Source organism: Salarias fasciatus, chromosome 5 (assembly GCF_902148845.1).
Source record: "Salarias fasciatus chromosome 5, fSalaFa1.1, whole genome shotgun sequence".
NCBI lineage: Eukaryota > Metazoa > Chordata > Actinopteri > Blenniiformes > Blenniidae > Salarias > Salarias fasciatus.
In genome coordinates, this window is record NC_043749.1 from 15,953,209 (window position 1) to 15,972,139 (window position 18,931).

An 18,931-nucleotide genomic window follows, 5' to 3' on the forward strand; every position below is an offset into this window, starting at 1 on the left:
AGGACTTAAGCTGAGGATGGATGAGGCGTTCGTCCTTCACTGAGCCAGAGTTTAGTCAAACAATACCAGCTGTCTTTCACAGGAGACAAAAGCTTTATGTTGTGCGAACTGAGAAAGACAGAGAGAGACAGCAGCTCTAAAACTGACTTTATACATAACAGTAAAGAGTGAATTAAAAAAAGAAACTACCGGATGAATTTCAGATAGGGAAACAGTCACATGTCTCGGCCGCTCCTCTCAATAAGCAGAAGACACGCTGCGTGTGGAGCTTCACGTTCCACTGGGAGCATATTTTATCAACAAACGCTCAGAAATCAAGCACTACTGTAATGATAAACCGCTAACGTCTGACTAATCTAGACTACAAACTATTTGGATCCAAAATGAGAAAGAAAAAGACAAAAACAGTGAAGTCAGTCAGCAGTGCTATGTGTAAATACAATACAAACACGAATTAAGAAGTGTCACGTGTATTACTTCGCAATGTTGGGGTTGATAATAAATGTCTGCTCACTGCAGCCTGCTAATGCCTCTGAAGTTCACTTCTTTCCAGCAGCAGATGATTCGAGGCCTTAAATGTCCTCTTAAGTCTCTGGCTGCTGACATTTACATCGCCCCTGCAGGAGCGTGTGCGTCGGAGAATTGCATTAGCCGATATCTGATTTTTAGAGTTGGATATTTAACTCAAACGGACCAGACATGTGCTCTTGTGCCCCACTGTTTGACTTCAGGCCGACTGTCCAGGTAAATGCAAAGACTGAATCAGTGAGTGGAAGAGAGAGAGCGAGCGTTGGCCTGGGGATTCCCTTTGGTTTAAGACTTCCATTTCACCAGGGATGACCCTGCTAGCAGTAGTGGCGTTCTAGTAACTTCTTACTTAACGATGTGCTGTTACTGGATGAGTTTATGACGTCTGTGTCATTATCATTACGATTTATAAAAAACACCAAAAAAAAAAAAAAAAAAAGGGGCAGATGCATCTTTTATATGCTTCTCTTTCTCTGTTTAGGAAATCTTATTTATCGATTTATCTGGATGTTCATCTCATTGTATACTCATGTTTCATAGTTTTCTGTAAAAGTTTGCATTACATCAATTAGCACAGATCAATAATTTGACCTCTGTCTGACCTTGACACCACATTAAGATTGACATAATCTAAATTACTGTGTGAGGAAATATCTCTCCGGTTGAACACTTTCAGACTCGTACATAATGAAAAAAAGAAGACCAGAAGTCTTACTCGGTGCTTCTTATGAACACATTATAAATGTTTTCTTTCATAAATTCCTAAACTGAATGCTGAAGACAATGGAATGATGTTGCGACAAATATGTCATAAGATATATGTTTGGCTCTCGATTCCCCACTTCTGCTATGTGTTATGTATTTGGAGCCCTTTTGGCCTTTTCTTCAGAGTTTGTCACACCTTCAGTGGGAGCTTCACCATTGGTCCGAGTCCAGAGTCCTTTCCCCCCTCGGCGGTATTTTTGGCTCGTGAGGCAGAGAGAGAGTGAATAACCTCAAATTATTCCTGAGACTGTGCACTGTGAGCCCAACAGGCTCCGGGACTGGATTTATGCTGAGGACATGGGAGTCACACATGGGAAGAAAGTAAGTTTAAACTTCTCCTCTTCTTTGACCTTGCCGTTTCTCTAAGTGTCATTTTTTTTTGCAGTAAGTCACGTCAAACTAATGCAGCAGAAGTAAATTACCTGACATGCACTTAATTTTACAAGTGATAAAGTAAAAGCTGATAGGAACCCCAAATGTTAGATGTTTTCCAGTAGTGCAGAACCATTTTCTAGTACCTTTCTGCTACTCTTGCAGTCTTTTCTCTTACTCTTCCCTCTAACTCTTCCCCATTTCCCAAAGGCAGCCGAAAGCAGGCCTTTATCCGACTGAAAAAAAGGGCCACTGAAGACTGGGCCTTGGAGACTGTTTATCCTGTCATGTCCTATTAATTCTCCTCCACACAATATCCACTGTGTGAGATTTAGCCAAACAGCAGGACTCCCCTGCACATCAACCCAACAACTAGCTACAAGCTTGTTGTCGTTAAATTGCTCTCGGTTCTCGTTGGGATCCGCTGGTGTTCTGAGATTCAGTCCTCTCTCGTTGAGTTTGGGTGTATTTAAACACCGGGGCTGGAGTTTGCACCCGTTTCGCAACACTACTACGTTTATTTTGTTTGCAGAGGGTGAAGCTCGAATCCAAATAAAGCTGCAACAAACACAGTGAATCAATCCTGACTGAAAAGAAAAGAGGTCATCTGTTACACTGTATTTTTTTTCATTTTTTTTGCTGCATATGCAAAGAACATTTCATCAAACAACGTATAACTGAAAGTAAGTGAGCAGTGTTTGTGTTGCCGTCCGCTCTGATCTTCACAGAGAAAGAATTCATTCTGCTCAAAACTACAGCAAATGAGGAGCTCAGAGGGAATCAGGCTCTGTTTTGTCTGATCCCATCATTAATGAGGTGGCAGCCTTCCACCTCGCCAGCGAGGCCTTCGCTTCACTGCACATGTGCAAGTAGAGCTGACACTATACTGCGTCACAATACCAGTTCTGGGGGGCTGCCATCTTGACGGCAGGGACTGTTAGTTTATTCATTATTATCATTTTATTACTTAATGTTAAATTGGCCTTCTGTGTCTGTGCTGTGTCAGCGAGTAAAGCTGTACAGTTGATGTAGGAATTGATATCTCTGATGGATTTTACATATTGGTCATGCATTTTTGGACAATTGTACGTAAAAACAATTTCCATGATTTTGAATGCTTGTTTCAATCCTTATATGAAATTCTACTGTATTTTCACACAATGACAAAGAAGCTTTTCGTTGTAATTATATTGAGAATCAGCCAGGGTTATACTGCTGTCATATACACTAAGATCAATATTATTCTCTCTGTTGACAGAAAGACCTCCAACGGTTTCCAGCGAGAAATGAGGCACACGTTGACCAGCCGGGTGAGGAATAAAACACATCAGTGCTGTTAATGATGCTGTTATTGTGTATATATAGATTTTCCAACCGCAGTATCAAATAGAACATTTCTATTTTTCTTGTAATGTAAAAACTCACAGATCCTGAAGTGGGGCTTCACAGTAATGGCCGCTGAGCCAGCGCGTCATTCGCAATGTTTACAGTTATTGTCATGGGGAGGCAGGGTGAGTTCTTTGTCTCCTTCGCTCTTTGTGAGACTCCGAGGAAGAGAAAGACGAGGCAGCGGGGGCATGTTTGAATTTGTGTGACTCAGTACAGCTCAGGTGAACTCTGTGGTATTTGTAGAGACGACATTTTTATTGATTTGGACTGTCATTAAACAGCAAAAGGGTCAGACATAATTTGTTAAGTCAATGAACTGTTATGTGGCTGTCAATAAACCATTTGCTTAGTGACATTTAGCTGCGAGGATTAATTGTGCTTTGAAGACAGACTATGTAATTTCTAAAGGAAGAAATGAGGGCCTTCCTCTCACAACTGAAAGGCTGGATCCATAACTTACGTATGTATATATAAAAAAAAGACACTACCGCTCGTCTCCGGGGATTTTATTGCTGCAGGATTTTGTAATAAGTACCGTACCTCATGGTGCGTAAGGTTGGTGAACTTTACACAGAAATCCCTGTGCAATTGGCATTTAACACTCCATTCACTGACTTGTGACCCGACTCCATTTGTGCTTCTGTTATCTTATATTTTACCATTTACCATTATCCACCAGCTGCTCATTGTTGGCCACAAAGGTTAGCTTTATAAGTCTTTGAGTATCATTCAGATGGATCTACAGAAAAGTGAATGGATCTCCACCGATGAATAAATGTCGCAAGTTTGAACTGAAGTAGCCTTGAAATGGGTATGTGCAAAAAAGAGAGTAACCTCTGTAGGATGTAATTTTGCTAAAGATGCAGTATGTAAATATTCTGCCTCTTCTGGGCTAAAATGTGGCAGTATTGAGCCGCTGAAGCAGTTGTACCCCCAGTGGTGTTTGTTTTTAGTTAGTTTTTATTGTATAATATGCAGTGTGACATTTTTCCTGTGGAGCCGAGGAGAGATTAAATGCTGAATTTAGAGAATCGTAAAGGTTAACTTACTCATGGCCACAACATAATAAACATCAGCGGGATCACATCATGACTCTTTTATTAGGTTTTTTTTTTCCCTAAAAAAACAACAACAACAAAAAATCCTTCAAGGTTCATGGTAGAGTTTCTGTCCAGAGTTTGTTACTCTATATGTTTCAATTGTTGAGCATTTTGAGAGGACAAGGCTGAAAAGGGAGAAGGGCCGGTGTGATGTGTGCTGATCTGCTTGGTTACTGCTTTCAATGTGAGCTTCTTGCTTCATTGCAGTAATTATACAGGGAACACAGTGGTGTCAGGATTTCTAAATCATGGCAAGAAGACATTTGATTTAAAGCTTCGGGGCCTTCTTGTTCAGTGTTAAATGCCTTTGTTTACCCTGTGATGGACCAGAGACCTGTCCAATACTCTTCCTTCAGCTTTAGTCAGCTGGGATTGGATTGAATTGAAAATCCTTTATTAGTCCCACAGGAGGACATTTACAAGCCTAATGATATTAAATTAGCATTAAAATAAAACATCCAACCAGCAATATGATATAATTGTTGTTTGTATCTGATGTTATATCTGATGTGTTTCAGGAACAGTTTAAAAGAAGAATTTTTAGTTCTAAATGGTCATTTATCATGTCACTGAAAGATTTTCACCCCTCATAACAAACCGTTTCAACCACATAAGATACTTTTCTCAAGCAGAATCCGTCTTCATCTTTGGACATTAACACTTTTGTTGTTCGTGTCTTCAGACCTTGTGACACACCAATCACGCCACAGTGAGCAGGAGGACCGACTCCCAGGCCTTAATGCTCTCTCATCCGAGCTGCAGTGTGAAGAGGAGGAGAGCAGTGATCTGATCCGACCCCACAGACCCGTCAATCCCGCAGCCGCCTCCAGGAGCCACCAGGAGCTCCACAAAGAACTGCAGCTGACCCACAAGAGGTTGAACAGAGAAATGCCGAACGCAGAATGAATTAAGTCAGAAAAACTTGCACACCGGTTACAGGATCATCCAAGTCATCGGGCTCCACTGTGTTTCTGACAGGAGGCTGTCACAGGAAGGAAAGACTGAACTCCAGAGAGCCCTGGAAAAGAGGAAATGGGAACAAAGGATGAAAGCGAGCAGAGATCAGGAAGAGGCGAAGAAGAGCACTTCACCACTTCATCAGGAGCTCCTGAAACGACATCAGAGGCTGGAAAATGTTTGTCTCTCCTTTATATTTGTGAATAGTTTGAATGGGTAGCTTTGGAAATGTGTTGCTGTGACAACACATGTTGTAGGAATATCATATCATCGACAAATTTAGGTTTTTGAGTTTTCCTCATCATCATATCTGACCGTGTGGGGTCTGTGCTCGTGCTTTATTTAGCCAGAGGAGGGCAGTCCTATCTAGTTCTGGTTTTTATATTGAATTTGCTTAAATGCCTTTATCAAGGTTTTGTCTTCTCATTGTTACTGTTGCTTCCAATTTTTGAAACTTAGACAAATCAAACAAAGACAATTATTAAGTATAGATATTTAAAATGCCTTATAATCTAAATTTCATAGTTTATTCCTATTTAAAGAAAGGATTAAATTTATTCAAAATTACATTGGGGTAAAAAAGGACATTATCACACTGCAAAATAAGATAATACAAAAATAATAGAGAATCCAAGAAATGAGCCACTTCAAGTGTTTTATCACCAAGCTGTTGAATAATGCAAGTTTTAAGAAAAAAAAAAGGTCTTTCTAGCAGTTTTGTTAGGTAATTCATTTGTGGAAGTGTTCATGTTGAAAATCAAGTCTTGATTTGCTACCACATTAACTCTAATGTGACTTGATTGTGTGAAAACAGCATGGGCAAAACAGAATCAGTCTAACTTTATTGGTATAGCATGTCGGTCGATACAAAGTGCTTTGTTGTGGACTGGGTGTGACTGGCTCTGAGACCTGTTTCCTGACTGCCTTCATCATTGTGTTAGTTTATTTTGATTGTATAATGTAGGGTTTTATTTACACCTTTCCTTAATTATAATTGATTCTTCAGCTGCCAGATAATGTCATATTTAGAATAAATTTAAGATGTTGTTAGTAAAATCACAAAGGTCAAAATACATCATCCAGATATTAGTCAGCTTAAACAGTTGTCTTTAGCTGCTGTTAAACTTTTCTTTCTATGATATTTATACAAACTTAAATTCTATTTTAATGTATCCACAGTTGGAGAGAGAAGAGAAAAAGAAGCAAGAAGAGCCAGAGTTCCTGCAAGTCAAAGAGAGACTGAGGAGAACCACGTCTCAGGAAACGGGAGAGAACAAAGTGTGACAGATGTGTGGCTTCAATGCGAGCTTGATGTTGGCTGCCAGCACAAGATAAGTGGCAAAGTGAAGAGGTGTTAGAGCTTAAGTGTCTACCATAATAGTTAGATAAAAACGACACGTTCGGATGGCTCTGGATAGTTGACAAGAAGCACAAAAAAATATTTGTGTTGTTTATGGAGCTTTCAATGGGGTAGACTTCTGAAGTAATAATGACGTTCATCATTTGAATGCTCAAATCAAGACACGTGTTGGTTCATCATGTCTGGAAATGGAAGTATTGACAGCTAGGAACAGGCTGTGCTATGTATACCTCTGTACCTTGTGTAATCTGTTTCACTCTTCTTGTCTGCGGTGTGGATTGGGGCAATGGAATTGTCAGACACTGATGGTCCCTGATCTGTCTATTTATTAAGGGTTCTTGAAATGAAAGAAGATTCACAATTCTGTGTCGATACGCATTCAAACAACGGGCAAAGCTTAACATTCATACAGATCTTGTAATTATAGATACTAATCACTACTTCAAAAAAGTACCAGAGATACTGAGTTAAAATATTTTAAAAGTAATTAATTACTAGGCAAAGCAACTACTCGTATTTCATTACTTTAATAAAAAGTGCTTAAAAAATATCAGAATTTGGATCCCCTCTCAATGGAACTGCAAGATGCTGTGATGTTAAAGATTCATGTACAAACTGAATATTTGATTAATGAAATAAATGGACACTTGACAGAATAAACTACAAACAGGAAGTGCTATATTAGTGTAAGTTATTCAAATAATGCTGTGTGCTAATATGAGACAAGATACTGATCAAATTTCATTTGCAAATGCAGACAGCATTTCTACATTTGTAAAAGAATAATAAAACACTATAGATGTCAATAGATGTCCATACTTCCATTAAAAGCTGCCTTTGAATGATCAGGGGTCTCTATGACTGTATATGTGTGTTTGATGTGATGCAATTTGGACCAATACATTTTCTTCTTTCTGTATGATGACGTCATTCAGAACGTCCCGGACTGACAAGTTCGCAACAATGTATCAGGTTTTTAAAATGGCGTCATCGTCTAATTTGACCAAGATATGCAAATGAGCAGATATGCAAATTAGACGAGAATCTAAGCGTCTGTAGAAAGGAAAAGACCATTTTTACAAGAAAGAAACCTTCCTTTCAAAGGTTAATAATTAATGAAATAAATTGACACTTGACAGAAAAAATTACAAAGAGGAAACACCACATCAAATGTTGCTGTGTATGAGACAAGACACAAGTCAAATTTGATTTGTAATTGTAGGTAGCATTTCTCCATTCACTGACATTAATCTGTAGCCATAGATCTCTGTATGGCTGTATACATAACTTGACGCAGTTTGCACCTTCTTTCTGTACACAAACTCCATTCTCTGCTGGCTCAGCTGGACGCCGGAGGAGGAAAAACCAAACTGAAAGCAGTGAATTAACGGAACTGTTCCTCATATTATTGTCAGTAACTAACAGCGTTGTAATGCTGGGAAAAGCAATAAGTTAGACGAGTTATTACTAAAAATAGCAATGCTGTTAGCAACGGAGCAACAGAGGGAGCAACCACTGCTCCACTGCTCCACATATCATGGACTGCAGACAGAAAGTAGCTTTCAGCTCTCAGTATTTCTTTTTTTTCAGTCTGTTTAAATGTATAAACATACATTTTCATGAAAATCAAGCCATGCTCAACAAATTTCTATTCAACTATTCAAAACTATTTACTGCGCAGTCCAGTTTCACATTACAAAATAGCGAATTCCACTGTGTAGCTCCTCCTATTGTCCACCAGGTGGCAGCAAAACCACAACTTTCCAATCTTCCTTCCTAGCAACCTGAATCCAGACAGTTTTCTGATTGGTTCGCTTTCTAAATTTGTACACTAATCGAGGATCTTCTCTCGATTTTGTTGAGGGTCCTTCAATTTCAGACACATACAAGGCTTTGTTTAAAAGGATGGTTTTGTTTGGTATTGCCAAAAAAATCTGTGAAAATCCGTGGTATCGGACATCAGTAGTCTAGGCAGTGGTGTTGTGTGAAAAAGAAAGTGATACGATTTCCAGGATGACACAGGATGAGAAGAATGTGGGTCGTGTGAGGACTTTGCAGAGCCGGAGGCACAGCTGGCGCCGGGCAGGAAATAAGAGGAAAATAATAAAGAAAAATAACAAATTGTGCATGTTTCACTTGTCTTCATTCACAACCTCGCCATACTTCACAGTTCCACATTGCTGCAGGAAGATCCGTGTCGGGCGTCATCTGGGCACCTTGCGGAATTTGTGTCACTCGGGCTTAAAGATAGGGAATAAGAGACACCTTTCATCTTTTGTAACTTAACTGAAGTACCAAACAGGCATGCATGCTGGGATGAGCAAAAGCAGAACGTGGTGCAATCACGCTGCAAGAGCACATAATAAAAGTTCAATACTATTTGTATTGGATGAGAGCAAATTATTTGAACGATTAACTTATAAATACTCTCTGTGATGGACCAGAGATCTGTCCAGCGTGTACCTGCCCTCGTCCATAGTTAGTTGAGATTTGCTAGGAGGACGGATGGGTGGATGGATGGATGGAGATATTCTCCTGTGGCCCTCCTCTCAGGCCTTCCCATCTGCCTTAATTTCATTCAATAACTGGGTGCCAGTTTGGTCAGGATCTCATGACTGAAAATTTTCCAAGCTGATAATTTTCGATTGATCTCATATTTCATATAAATGTTATTGTATCCAAAAATTACTGTGGAATATTCAACCCTAATCTTCTTTTCTTGTTGACACTAAGACTTTAAAAGTTGCTCATAATCTGCAAGTGTTGTTCAAACAGGCCATGGATGAGGTCTTTACATTTCAATAGATACTTAAAATATTGTTCAACATTAAGAAACATCTAACTTTTAAGACAGTTGGCCCACAGCTGCATATTTGTAAAGCGACAATGTCCAAGAGTTTTAAAAAACAAAACAGAAAACAAACACACTATATGCTGCTATGATGACATATTAGACCGTCCTCTCCTTGAAAATAACAGCATTAGACTTTCTTCATGTCCCAAATTTCGACAAATAGGTAAGTTTTAAAATAAAGCCGTGGCCATGTAAATAACTAATAATAGCCCTGCGACAGACAGACCTGTCCAGGGTGTAGCCTGCCCTTGCTCTAAGTAGCTGGGACTGGCTCCAGCTCCCCGCGACCCTGAAAAGAACCTCTCTGCTTCAACACAGCTGATTGTAATGAGGCTCCTTATCTGGCTTTCTGCTGGACTTGGCCATGAATCTTCATGAGATTCAGGTGTGTTGAAGCAGGGAGACATGGAAAACATGCAGGGCTGCGGCCCTCCAGGACCGACTTTGGACACCCATATGCGAGGTGTTCCGCACACAGCGGCCGCTCACACATAAAATACGGAATGCTGCATTGCTTGTTTGGCAACCTCGGGAACTCTCATATGATTGGCTTTGGAACCAGGAAGTGTGACTCTAGCCCCACCCACCAAAGTTGTCCCATCCAGGAACTCTAATATTGAAAGAAAAAAACTTGACCAGACACTGTTGATGGAGAAGACAGACTGTTCAAAGGGAATGTTTCTTCAATGTCAGGCAAAAAACTGAGAAGGATTTTTTTTAGTCTTTTTAAAGTGAATTTCTTACTTATTGCACCTTTAAGAACAACTGCTCCATGATAAAAAAAAAAAAAAAGGAAAGAAAGAAAAAAAACCACTTGGTTCTTGGCTTGGCACATGAAAACATGTTGTTTGAGTTGGAGGGCTTGTTGTGATATTTCCATAAAATGTAAAGCAATGATGGTCTGAGATGTTCAGCAAAGACGACTGAAGATTACACACAAAATGACCCATATACTTTAATCTCATTCACACATCAGCTGAGCCAGGTTTCTTACATGTTGAGGGACTATAAACCCACACAAACCAAACACGGTTTTTCCAGTTCCTCCACTTTACTTGAAACTGTAAAATTAATTCAAATGTGCATTTCAATTGTGTTTGTGCTGAAGAAACATATTCAAGTGATGCTGTGTGATCATTGATAGCCCATGGCATTTTTGGTCACTTAAAATTGCCACAGTGCACAACTTCTCTGCTTCCTGTTCTATTTTGTCAGTATCTATCTCTCCTTTCAATCCCCCTAAAATCCCCTCATGAAGAGGAAGTGGCCTCTTGACTTATTCATTTAGTTTATAGGTCATTAGAAAATTAGATTACCACACACTTTCCATGGTTCAAGTTCTTGTACAGCTTTTGTGATTGTTTACATGCTTAGCTAGTTCCGCTCAGGGAAGTTACAATTATTTATGATTAAGATAAAGCAAGCTAAGATTAACATTTTCTGAATTAGAGTGCACTTTTAGCTGTAAAATTTCCAATAAATAAAATTAACAACATAAACAAGCAATATTCATCACTGGACTGTGATTTATTGCATTAAAAAAGAAAACATCAGTAAAATCTGTTTAAAATGTGTTTTTTTTTATCAGGATAGCACAAGGAGTTGACAGATTAAAGAGGCTTGAGACACAAGGTGTAAAGTTTGCAACATGTTCTTGGACGTTAATGCCATGATGAATCGCTCCCATGCAGGAATGTCGTCGGGTTACTTGTTACAGGGAGGGACAGAAGCACAGGTTGAGACAGTTGAGCCTCTTCATAGTCACACTCATTTCCTCACAACACAACTTGACAGCAGTCATGGTCTCCAGTGTGGTGCTCACTCTTTGGTGTGCCTTTTGTGTGGCGGTGGTCCCTCTCGCATGGGGTGAGTCTTTCATTCAGTTTGTGATTCCAACAGATCTTTGCATCTTCTGAAGTGAAAGCAACATGTTCCTCTCAGGTTTGTTCAGCTGCTGTTGCGACAACAGTGTGTTGCAACAGTGTTTCTTTGCAATAAATATATCACAGGTAAGCTTAATTTTTAATTCCTGTTAAGGAGGAGCCATTGGTAAGAAACTGAGAGGCTAAAGTGAGCGCACAAGATAAACTACACAGCGAGAGGGGGTGCCATGCTCTTCCACACTGAGGCTCCTGCTTCATAAAAATATAAGTTGTGGCAACAAGTCTTTATTCATCACAGTTCTGTTATCAAGACCACAGTAAAATAAAGCTGCTTGATATCGTTTCAATGGGAGCAATACATATAGAGACAGGCCGCAACTCTGGTGCTCATCCCACAATGCATGTTCAGGCAGGTACTGCTTAATCTCACACCACTCAACTCTTTCATATTTTGATGTTTGCGTTACAGCCGATTACTGCAGCAGCTATGTTGACAAGTACGGATTGAAACACAATTCACAGCAATGTGGTGTGAAGTACTGTTGTGGAGACTGCAATGAGAGGTACTGCTGCAGCGACTGGAGTGACCGGATAACTCAGGAGGAGCAGAATTACTGTTCTGACAGGTACAGGTTTGCAACTTCATTTCCAAACAGAAGAAATATGATTATTATTTTTTTTTTACTTTCATCCATATTTTGTTTTCTTGTTTTACAGTCCCTCCCTCAGTAAAAGCAAGCGCATTGCTATGATATTGGGAACTGTCTTAGGAGTTCTTCTTCCACTCCTATTCTGTGTGGGTCTTGTTGTCTGCTGTGTAGCTCCTTGTTGCATTATCTACAAATGTCGAAAACGCAACCGTCAGCGAGCAAGTAAGACATGATTTCAGCAACTTTCTAATTTATTGGCAACAACCATTCTCAAATTGTTCAACAGGTAAAGTGCACAGTATAAGTAAAGTCTATATACTTTCTGTAGCTGTGACAACCACCACCATAGTCCACCCGCCTGAGCAGCCAGTGGGTCCATCTGGTTATCAGCCATCCTACCCGAGTCAACCCTCATACCCGAGCCAACCATCGTACCCGGGCCAGCCAACCTACCCTGGCTATCAGCCCGTGCCTGGATTCGGCCCGCCCATGGCCTCAGCACCACCACCATCATACATGGAGAGCAGTAAGTGGCTAAACAGTTTGACATTCAACTCACCCTATTGCAGATCCATAACCTTTTGCAAGAACAATCACAGCACTATGTATGTGTTCTGTAATGTGTATGTATTGCTCTCATCTACACTCTGGTGTTTCTTTTAATAGACTGTCAAGTTATGATTGTTTTATAAATCTTTAAGTGGTCAAAATGAATACTTTCATACTCATAATCCACCAAATCTATTTAAAATTTCAACTCAAAACTTCAAGCTATATATTTTTCACCCACAGACAGTGGAACATTTCATAATTATAAAGCATGGAACTATAAAGCATGGAACAGTCCAAATATTTGCAAACTGTGCAGAAGCATCTGAATCTCTGTATAAAAGTCAGAGGACAGAACGAAGCCAAACAGCAGATGCAGACTGTAGCTTTCATGTTGCAGATACAGCTCTTGTCTGAGGGTGAAACTGGCCCAACCCTTACCCCGTGTTTCCAATGGACGAGACGCGAATTTTTCTTGCGATGAGATTACATACAAAGTCAATGTAATGACGCGATTGTAGCTTAAATCGTGAGCGGCGCACGTCGAGCGGCGAGTGTTTCCAGCAAAAATTTGCGCGCTGGTCGACACGTGCTGCCACTTGCCGCCGCTCCCCGCCCGACAATCACCTCATCGCTTGACGCTCGCCATACGAGTTGAAATAATTGAACTTTTCAAGCAAATTCGCGCCAGGACAGCCTATCAGCATGGAGGTTGTCGTTGACGTAGAGCATGCAGGGCTCCAACCACGCAAAACAGTTTTTGGCGTCATGCCGCGGCAAGCAGCGTGCGGTGTGAGCGATCTCATTTGATCACAGTTTCTGGTGGAAACACAGCGTCAGCCTGAAGTAGCGCTGGGACCGGCCGTCGTCCGGGCGCAGATCCTGCAGAAGACAGTGGAACTCACCGAGCTCATACCGCCTCCGTATCGTAGCATGCATCCAGAAGTGATGCCGGCGCCTCACCCGCAGCCGAAGCTGACTTCTCCATGCCAAATACAGAGCAGCGATGGTGGTAGTCGGAGCCATCTCAATCTCAATCTTTATTTGTAAAAGCACTTTTCATGTTCATAAAAAAAAAACACAAAGTGCTGAACAGTAAAAACTGTCATAAAAACCAAACAAGAACAAAAACTGCACCATCGATCAGTATGCGCACACACACACACACACACACACACACACACACACACACACACACACACACACACACACACACACACACACACACATACAGCTGGGTGCACACAATCCTGCCCACTGCTGCTGTGCAGGAGATGGTGATGAGGAGGGTTGTGATGTTTCTACAGGATGCTTTGTTTTGCATATTCGTAAGACGCGAGCATCTAGCACGGCGCCATTTTGATGCGCGAATGAATTTTCACACCAGCGATAAAACTTGCGCATCTAGTGCGGTGCAATTTCATTTGTCGTGTGAATGCAGTCGAGTTCAACACGTCCAGTGGAAACACGGCATTAGAGAAAATATACTGGAATCTGTGTAAGTTGAAGATTTGACCCCTCAGATGTTGTTCAAGGATATTTCCATTCACACATTGTAAGAATAACACTGAATTTAAAAAAAAAAAAAAAACACTGAATAGTCTACCTTTTCAAGATAAATGCATTGATGAAGTGCAGAGATGCAAATGGGCCAAACGTTACTATGCCATTGATGCAATTCAAAGAAATACTACAAAAATAACATTGATCTTAATGACATAAATCATATAACACAACAATTGAACTGCCACCTTAACGTGGTGGGGGAGTTTGAGAGCCCGCATGATCCCAGGAGCTATGTTGCCGGGGGGCTTTATGCCCCCTAGTAGGGTCTCCCATGGCAAACAGGTCCTGGGTGACGGGCCAGACTGAGAGCAGTTCAAAACCCCCTATGAGTAGAAAAAGAACAAAGGTCGTTACGTCGCCCGGTATGGCGCAGCCGGGGCCCCACCCTGGAGCCAGGCCTGGGGTTGGGGCTTGTAAGCGAGCGCCTGGTGGCCGGGTCTTTGCCCACGGGGCCCGGCCGGGCTCAGCCCGAATGGACGACGTGGGCCTGACCTCCGGTGGGCTCACCACCCACCGAGGGAACCGTAGGGGCCGGGTGCAATGTGGATTGGGTGGCAGCCGACAGCAGGGTGCCCGGCGACCCGATCCCCGGACACAGAGACTGACTCTAGGGACATGGAATGTCACCTCGTTGGCGGGGAAGGAGCCCGAGCTTGTGAGGGAGGTTGAGAGGTACCGGCTAGATATAGTCGGGCTCACCTCCACACATAGCCTGGGCTCTGGAACCCAACCTCTCGAGAAGGGCTGGACTCTCCACTTCTCTGGCGTTGCCCGCGGTGAGAGGCGGCGGGCTGGTGTGGGTTTGCTTATAGCCCCACAGCTCAGCCGCCATGTGTTGGAGTTCACCCCAGTGAACGAGAGGGTTGCATCCCTGCGCCTTCGGGTTGGGGATAGGTGCCTCACTGTTGTCTCGGCTTACGGGCCGAACAGCAGTGCAGAGTACCCGGCCTTCTTGGAGTCCCTGGGAGGGGTGCTGGACAGTGCTCCGACTGGGGACTCCATTGTTCTACTGGGGGACTTCAACGCCCACGTGGGCAGCAACAGTGAGACCTGGAAAGGGGTGATTGGATCGCACGGCCTCCCAGATCTGAACCCGAGTGGTGTTCTGTTATTGGACTTCTGTGCTAGTCACAGTTTGTCCATAACGAACACCATGTTCGAGCACAGGGGTGTCCATAAGTGCACTTGGCACCAGGACACCCTAGGTCGGAGGTCGATGATCAACTTTGTTGTCGTGTCATCTGACCTCCGGCCGCGTGTTTTGGACACTCGGGTGAAGAAAGGGGCAGAGCTGTCGACCGATCACCACCTGGTGGTGAGTTGGATTCGCTGGCGGAGGAGGAAACCGGACAGACTTGGCAGACCCAAACGTGTTGTGAGGGTCTGCTGGGAACGTCTGGCGGAACCCTCTGTCAGCATGGCTTTCAACTCCCACCTCCGGGAGAGCTTCTCTCATGTCCCGAGGGAGGCTGGGGACATTGAGTCCGTGTGGACCATGTTCTCCACCTCCATTGTCGAAGCAGCTGCTCGGAGCTGTGGTCGTAAGGTCTCCGGTGCCTGTCGTGGCGGCAACCCCCGAACCCGGTGGTGGACACCGGAAGTAAGGGCTACCGTCAAGCTGAAGAAGGAGTCCTATCGAGCCTTGCTGGCTCATGGGACTCCCGAAGCAGCTGACGGGTACCGGCAGGCCAAGCGAACTGCAGCCCGAGCAGTTGTGGAGGCAAAAACTCGGGTCTGGGAGGAGTTCGGGGAGGCCATGGAGGAGGACTATCGGTCGGCCTCGAAGAAATTCTGGCAAACCGTCCGGCGCCTCAGGAGGGGAAAGCAGGTCCCCGCCAACACTGTTTACAGTGGAGGTGGGGAGCTGCTGACCTCAACTGGGGATATTGTTGGACGGTGGAAGGAATACTTTGAGGACCTCCTCAATCCCGTCGCCACGTCTTCCGTGGAGGAAGCAGAGGCTGAGGTCTCAGAGGTGGACTCGTCCATCACCCAAGCTGAAGTCACTGAGGTGGTTGGCAAGCTCCTCGGTGGCAAGGCACCGGGGGTGGACGAGATTCGGCCTGAGTACCTTAAGTCTCTGGATGTGCAGGGACTGTCTTGGTTGACACGTCTCTGCAACATTGCGTGGCGGTCGGGGACAGTGCCTCTGGATTGGCAGACCGGGGCGGTGGTCCCCCTGTTTAAAAAGGGGGACCGGAGGGTGTGCTCCAACTATAGGGGGATTACACTCCTCAGCCTCCCCGGGAAAGTCTATTCCAGGGTACTGGAGAGGAGGATCCGACCGATAGTCGAACCTCGGATCCAGGAGGAACAATGCGGTTTTCGTCCTGGTCGTGGAACAGTGGACCAGCTCTATACCCTCCATAGGGTGCTCGAGGGTTCGTGGGAGTTTGCCCAACCAGTCCACATGTGTTTTGTGGATTTGGAGAGGGCATTCGACCGTGTCCCTCGTGGTGTCTCGTGGGGGGTGCTCCGGGAATACGGAGTCCGGGGCCCCTTGTTAAGGGCCGTCCGGTCCTTGTATGACTGGAGTAGGAGTCTGGTCCACATTGCCGGCAGTAAATCGGACCTGTTCCCGGTGCATGTTGGACTCCGGCAGGGCTGCCCTTTGTCACCGGTTCTGTTCATAATCTTCATGGACAGAATTTCTAGGTGCAGCCAGGGGCCGGAGGGGGTCCGGTTCGGGAACCACAGGATTTCATCTCTGCTTTTTGCAGATGATGTTGTCCTGTTGGCTTCATCGAACCCGCACCTACAGCATGCACTGGGGCGGTTCGCAGTCGAGTGTGAAGCGGCAGGGATGAGGATCAGCACCTCCAAATCCGAGGCCATGGTCCTCGACCAGAGGAAGATGGCTTGCCCCCTCCAGGTTGGTGGAGAGAACCTAGCCCAAGTGGAGGAGTTCAAGTATCTTGGGGTCTTGTTCACGAGTGGGGGACGGATGGAGCGTGAGATTGACAGGCAGATCGGTGCAGCGGCTGCAGTGATGCAGTCGTTGTATCGGTCCGTTGTGGTGAAGAAGGAGCTGAGCCGAAAGGCGAAGCTCTCGATTTACCGGTCAATCTACGTTCCCACCCTCACCTATGGTCATGAGCTTTGGGTCATGACCGAAAGGACAAGATCCCGGATACAAGCGGCCGAAATGAGCTTCCTCCGTAGGGTGGCTGGGCACTCCCTTAGAGATAGGTTGAGGAGCTCAGTCACCAGGGAGGAGCTCGGAGTAGAGCCGCTACTCCTCCACATCGAGAGGAACCAGCTGAGGTGGCTCGGACATCTGTTTAGGATGCCTCCTGGACGCCTCCCTAGGGAGGTGTTCCGGGCATGTCCCACTGGGAGGAGACCCCGGGGAAGACCCAGGACACGCTGGAGAGACTATGTCTCTCGGCTGGCCTGGGAACGCCTTGGGATCCTCCCAGAGGAGCTGGAGGAAGTGTCTGGGGACAGGGAAGTCTGGGCATCCCTGCTGAGACTGCTGCCCCCGCAACCCGGCCCCGGATAAGCGGTAGAAAATGGATGGATGGATGGATGAATAAGTCTTTCAATTTAGCTTCAAAGATTTAGCTTCAAAGAAAACACAAAGATTTGAACAAGATGCCAACTTGAATAAGTGTCAAACCAAACTCTTTGAAATAAAGAGTGGAAACAAAATCACCCAGAGAGGGAGTACACTGCAGCATTCAAAAAATCATTTGGAAAATTTATCAACTACAACTTACAAACCTTTGATTTCTGTCAACAACAACAAGATAAATATTTGTTCTCTGTCTTTTCAGCCAGTTCGACCCACATTCCAGTTGCTTACAATGACGGGCAGCCCACCTACCCCCTCCAGCCACTGCAGTCAGACGAGCTCGCCCAGCCTCCATACAACCCCTCCTACGGAAAGAACCCCTAATGTGATGATGAGCTGGCACTGCATTTTTGTCAAATATTCTAATAGGAATGATAAACTGGGAGGTGCGTCGCAGGACATGATACTGGAACTCAGGGCTTTTTGCTTTTTATGCGGAAATGTCTCAAAGCTGCATCAGTATTCAATAGCAAAATGTAAGTAGACAATAACAAATTATCTTTCATCACTCTTTGAAACATTACGGAGTCAGTTAAACACTTTTTTTTTAAAACCTATTCATTTGCTCTCTTAACCTGGTCTTTGTATTTTATCAGTAATGGTTTCAAACCCTTCTTGAATTATGCACTATTTGCCAAAGAATGTAACTCTACAGCAAAGTAAATTTATTATATTTTATATCATAATTATTTATTATATTTTGACCTTGTGGTCTAATCTGGATTTTTTCCAGGAGTTGAAATTTTTCAAGTATCTGTACTTTAAAAATTTTTACTTTCACTTTCTATATTTAAACGTAATTATGCCCATTTTTACGGTTTACATTCCTCAACCTGCCTTGTTGCTTCACTAAACCTCAGTGTCAGCAAAATCAATTATAAAGTGGAATGTGTCAGTGTGTGTGTGTGTGTGTGTGTGTGTGTGTGTGTGTGTGTCGGCGTGGGCCTGCTTATGGCCCCCATCACCGTTACACTGAAAATAATGAGATAACTATTAACAACATGAATTTTTCTTTTTTTACTTATGTACTTGATTTTTTTTTTTTTTTTTTTTTGCAAAATCACGAAGTCAAAGCAGTGCTTCATTTTTTTTACTTCTATATTTGTACTTCTACTTTACTTTGTTGTTCTGAAAACTCCTATTTTCCCACATGTAGAACAAGTTTAAGGGATTTACCTCTGTAATATGGTTTTTCGTCTTTATTGTCATTTCCATGTTTCCACCTGTTAAATGAAATGTGTGACTCAGGACCAGCAGCGTATGTGAGCACAGAAGAATAAAAACAACAAAAAATATAGACTCCAGGTTAAATAGTGAAACAGAATGAATGGATAGTCCCGCCTGACGGCATGGGGCAGCATGAGGGTTTAGGCATATTGTTGAC

The 18,931-nt window shown here is 43.5% G+C and overlaps 2 protein-coding genes across 2 annotated transcripts; both read left to right on the plus strand.

The window, feature by feature from the left end:
* The first annotated feature begins 1,081 nt into the window (after positions 1–1,081).
* LOC115389332 (protein FAM107B-like) lies at positions 1,082–8,114 on the plus strand. The gene is made up of 5 exons (XM_030092824.1): positions 1,082–1,614; positions 2,924–2,975; positions 4,837–5,029; positions 5,133–5,289; positions 6,291–8,114. Exons 1-5 carry the CDS (start codon positions 1,591–1,593, stop codon positions 6,393–6,395), a joined length of 531 nt encoding a protein of 176 aa, XP_029948684.1. The 5' UTR covers positions 1,082–1,590; the 3' UTR covers positions 6,396–8,114.
* A 2,941-nt stretch (positions 8,115–11,055) lies between these two features.
* Positions 11,056–18,876, plus strand: LOC115389331 (protein shisa-5-like). Its single transcript, XM_030092823.1, has 5 exons — positions 11,056–11,191; positions 11,678–11,834; positions 11,926–12,080; positions 12,187–12,384; positions 17,750–18,876. Exons 1-5 carry the CDS (start codon positions 11,125–11,127, stop codon positions 17,869–17,871), a joined length of 699 nt encoding a protein of 232 aa, XP_029948683.1. The 5' UTR covers positions 11,056–11,124; the 3' UTR covers positions 17,872–18,876.
* Positions 18,877–18,931: the final 55 nt, after the last annotated feature.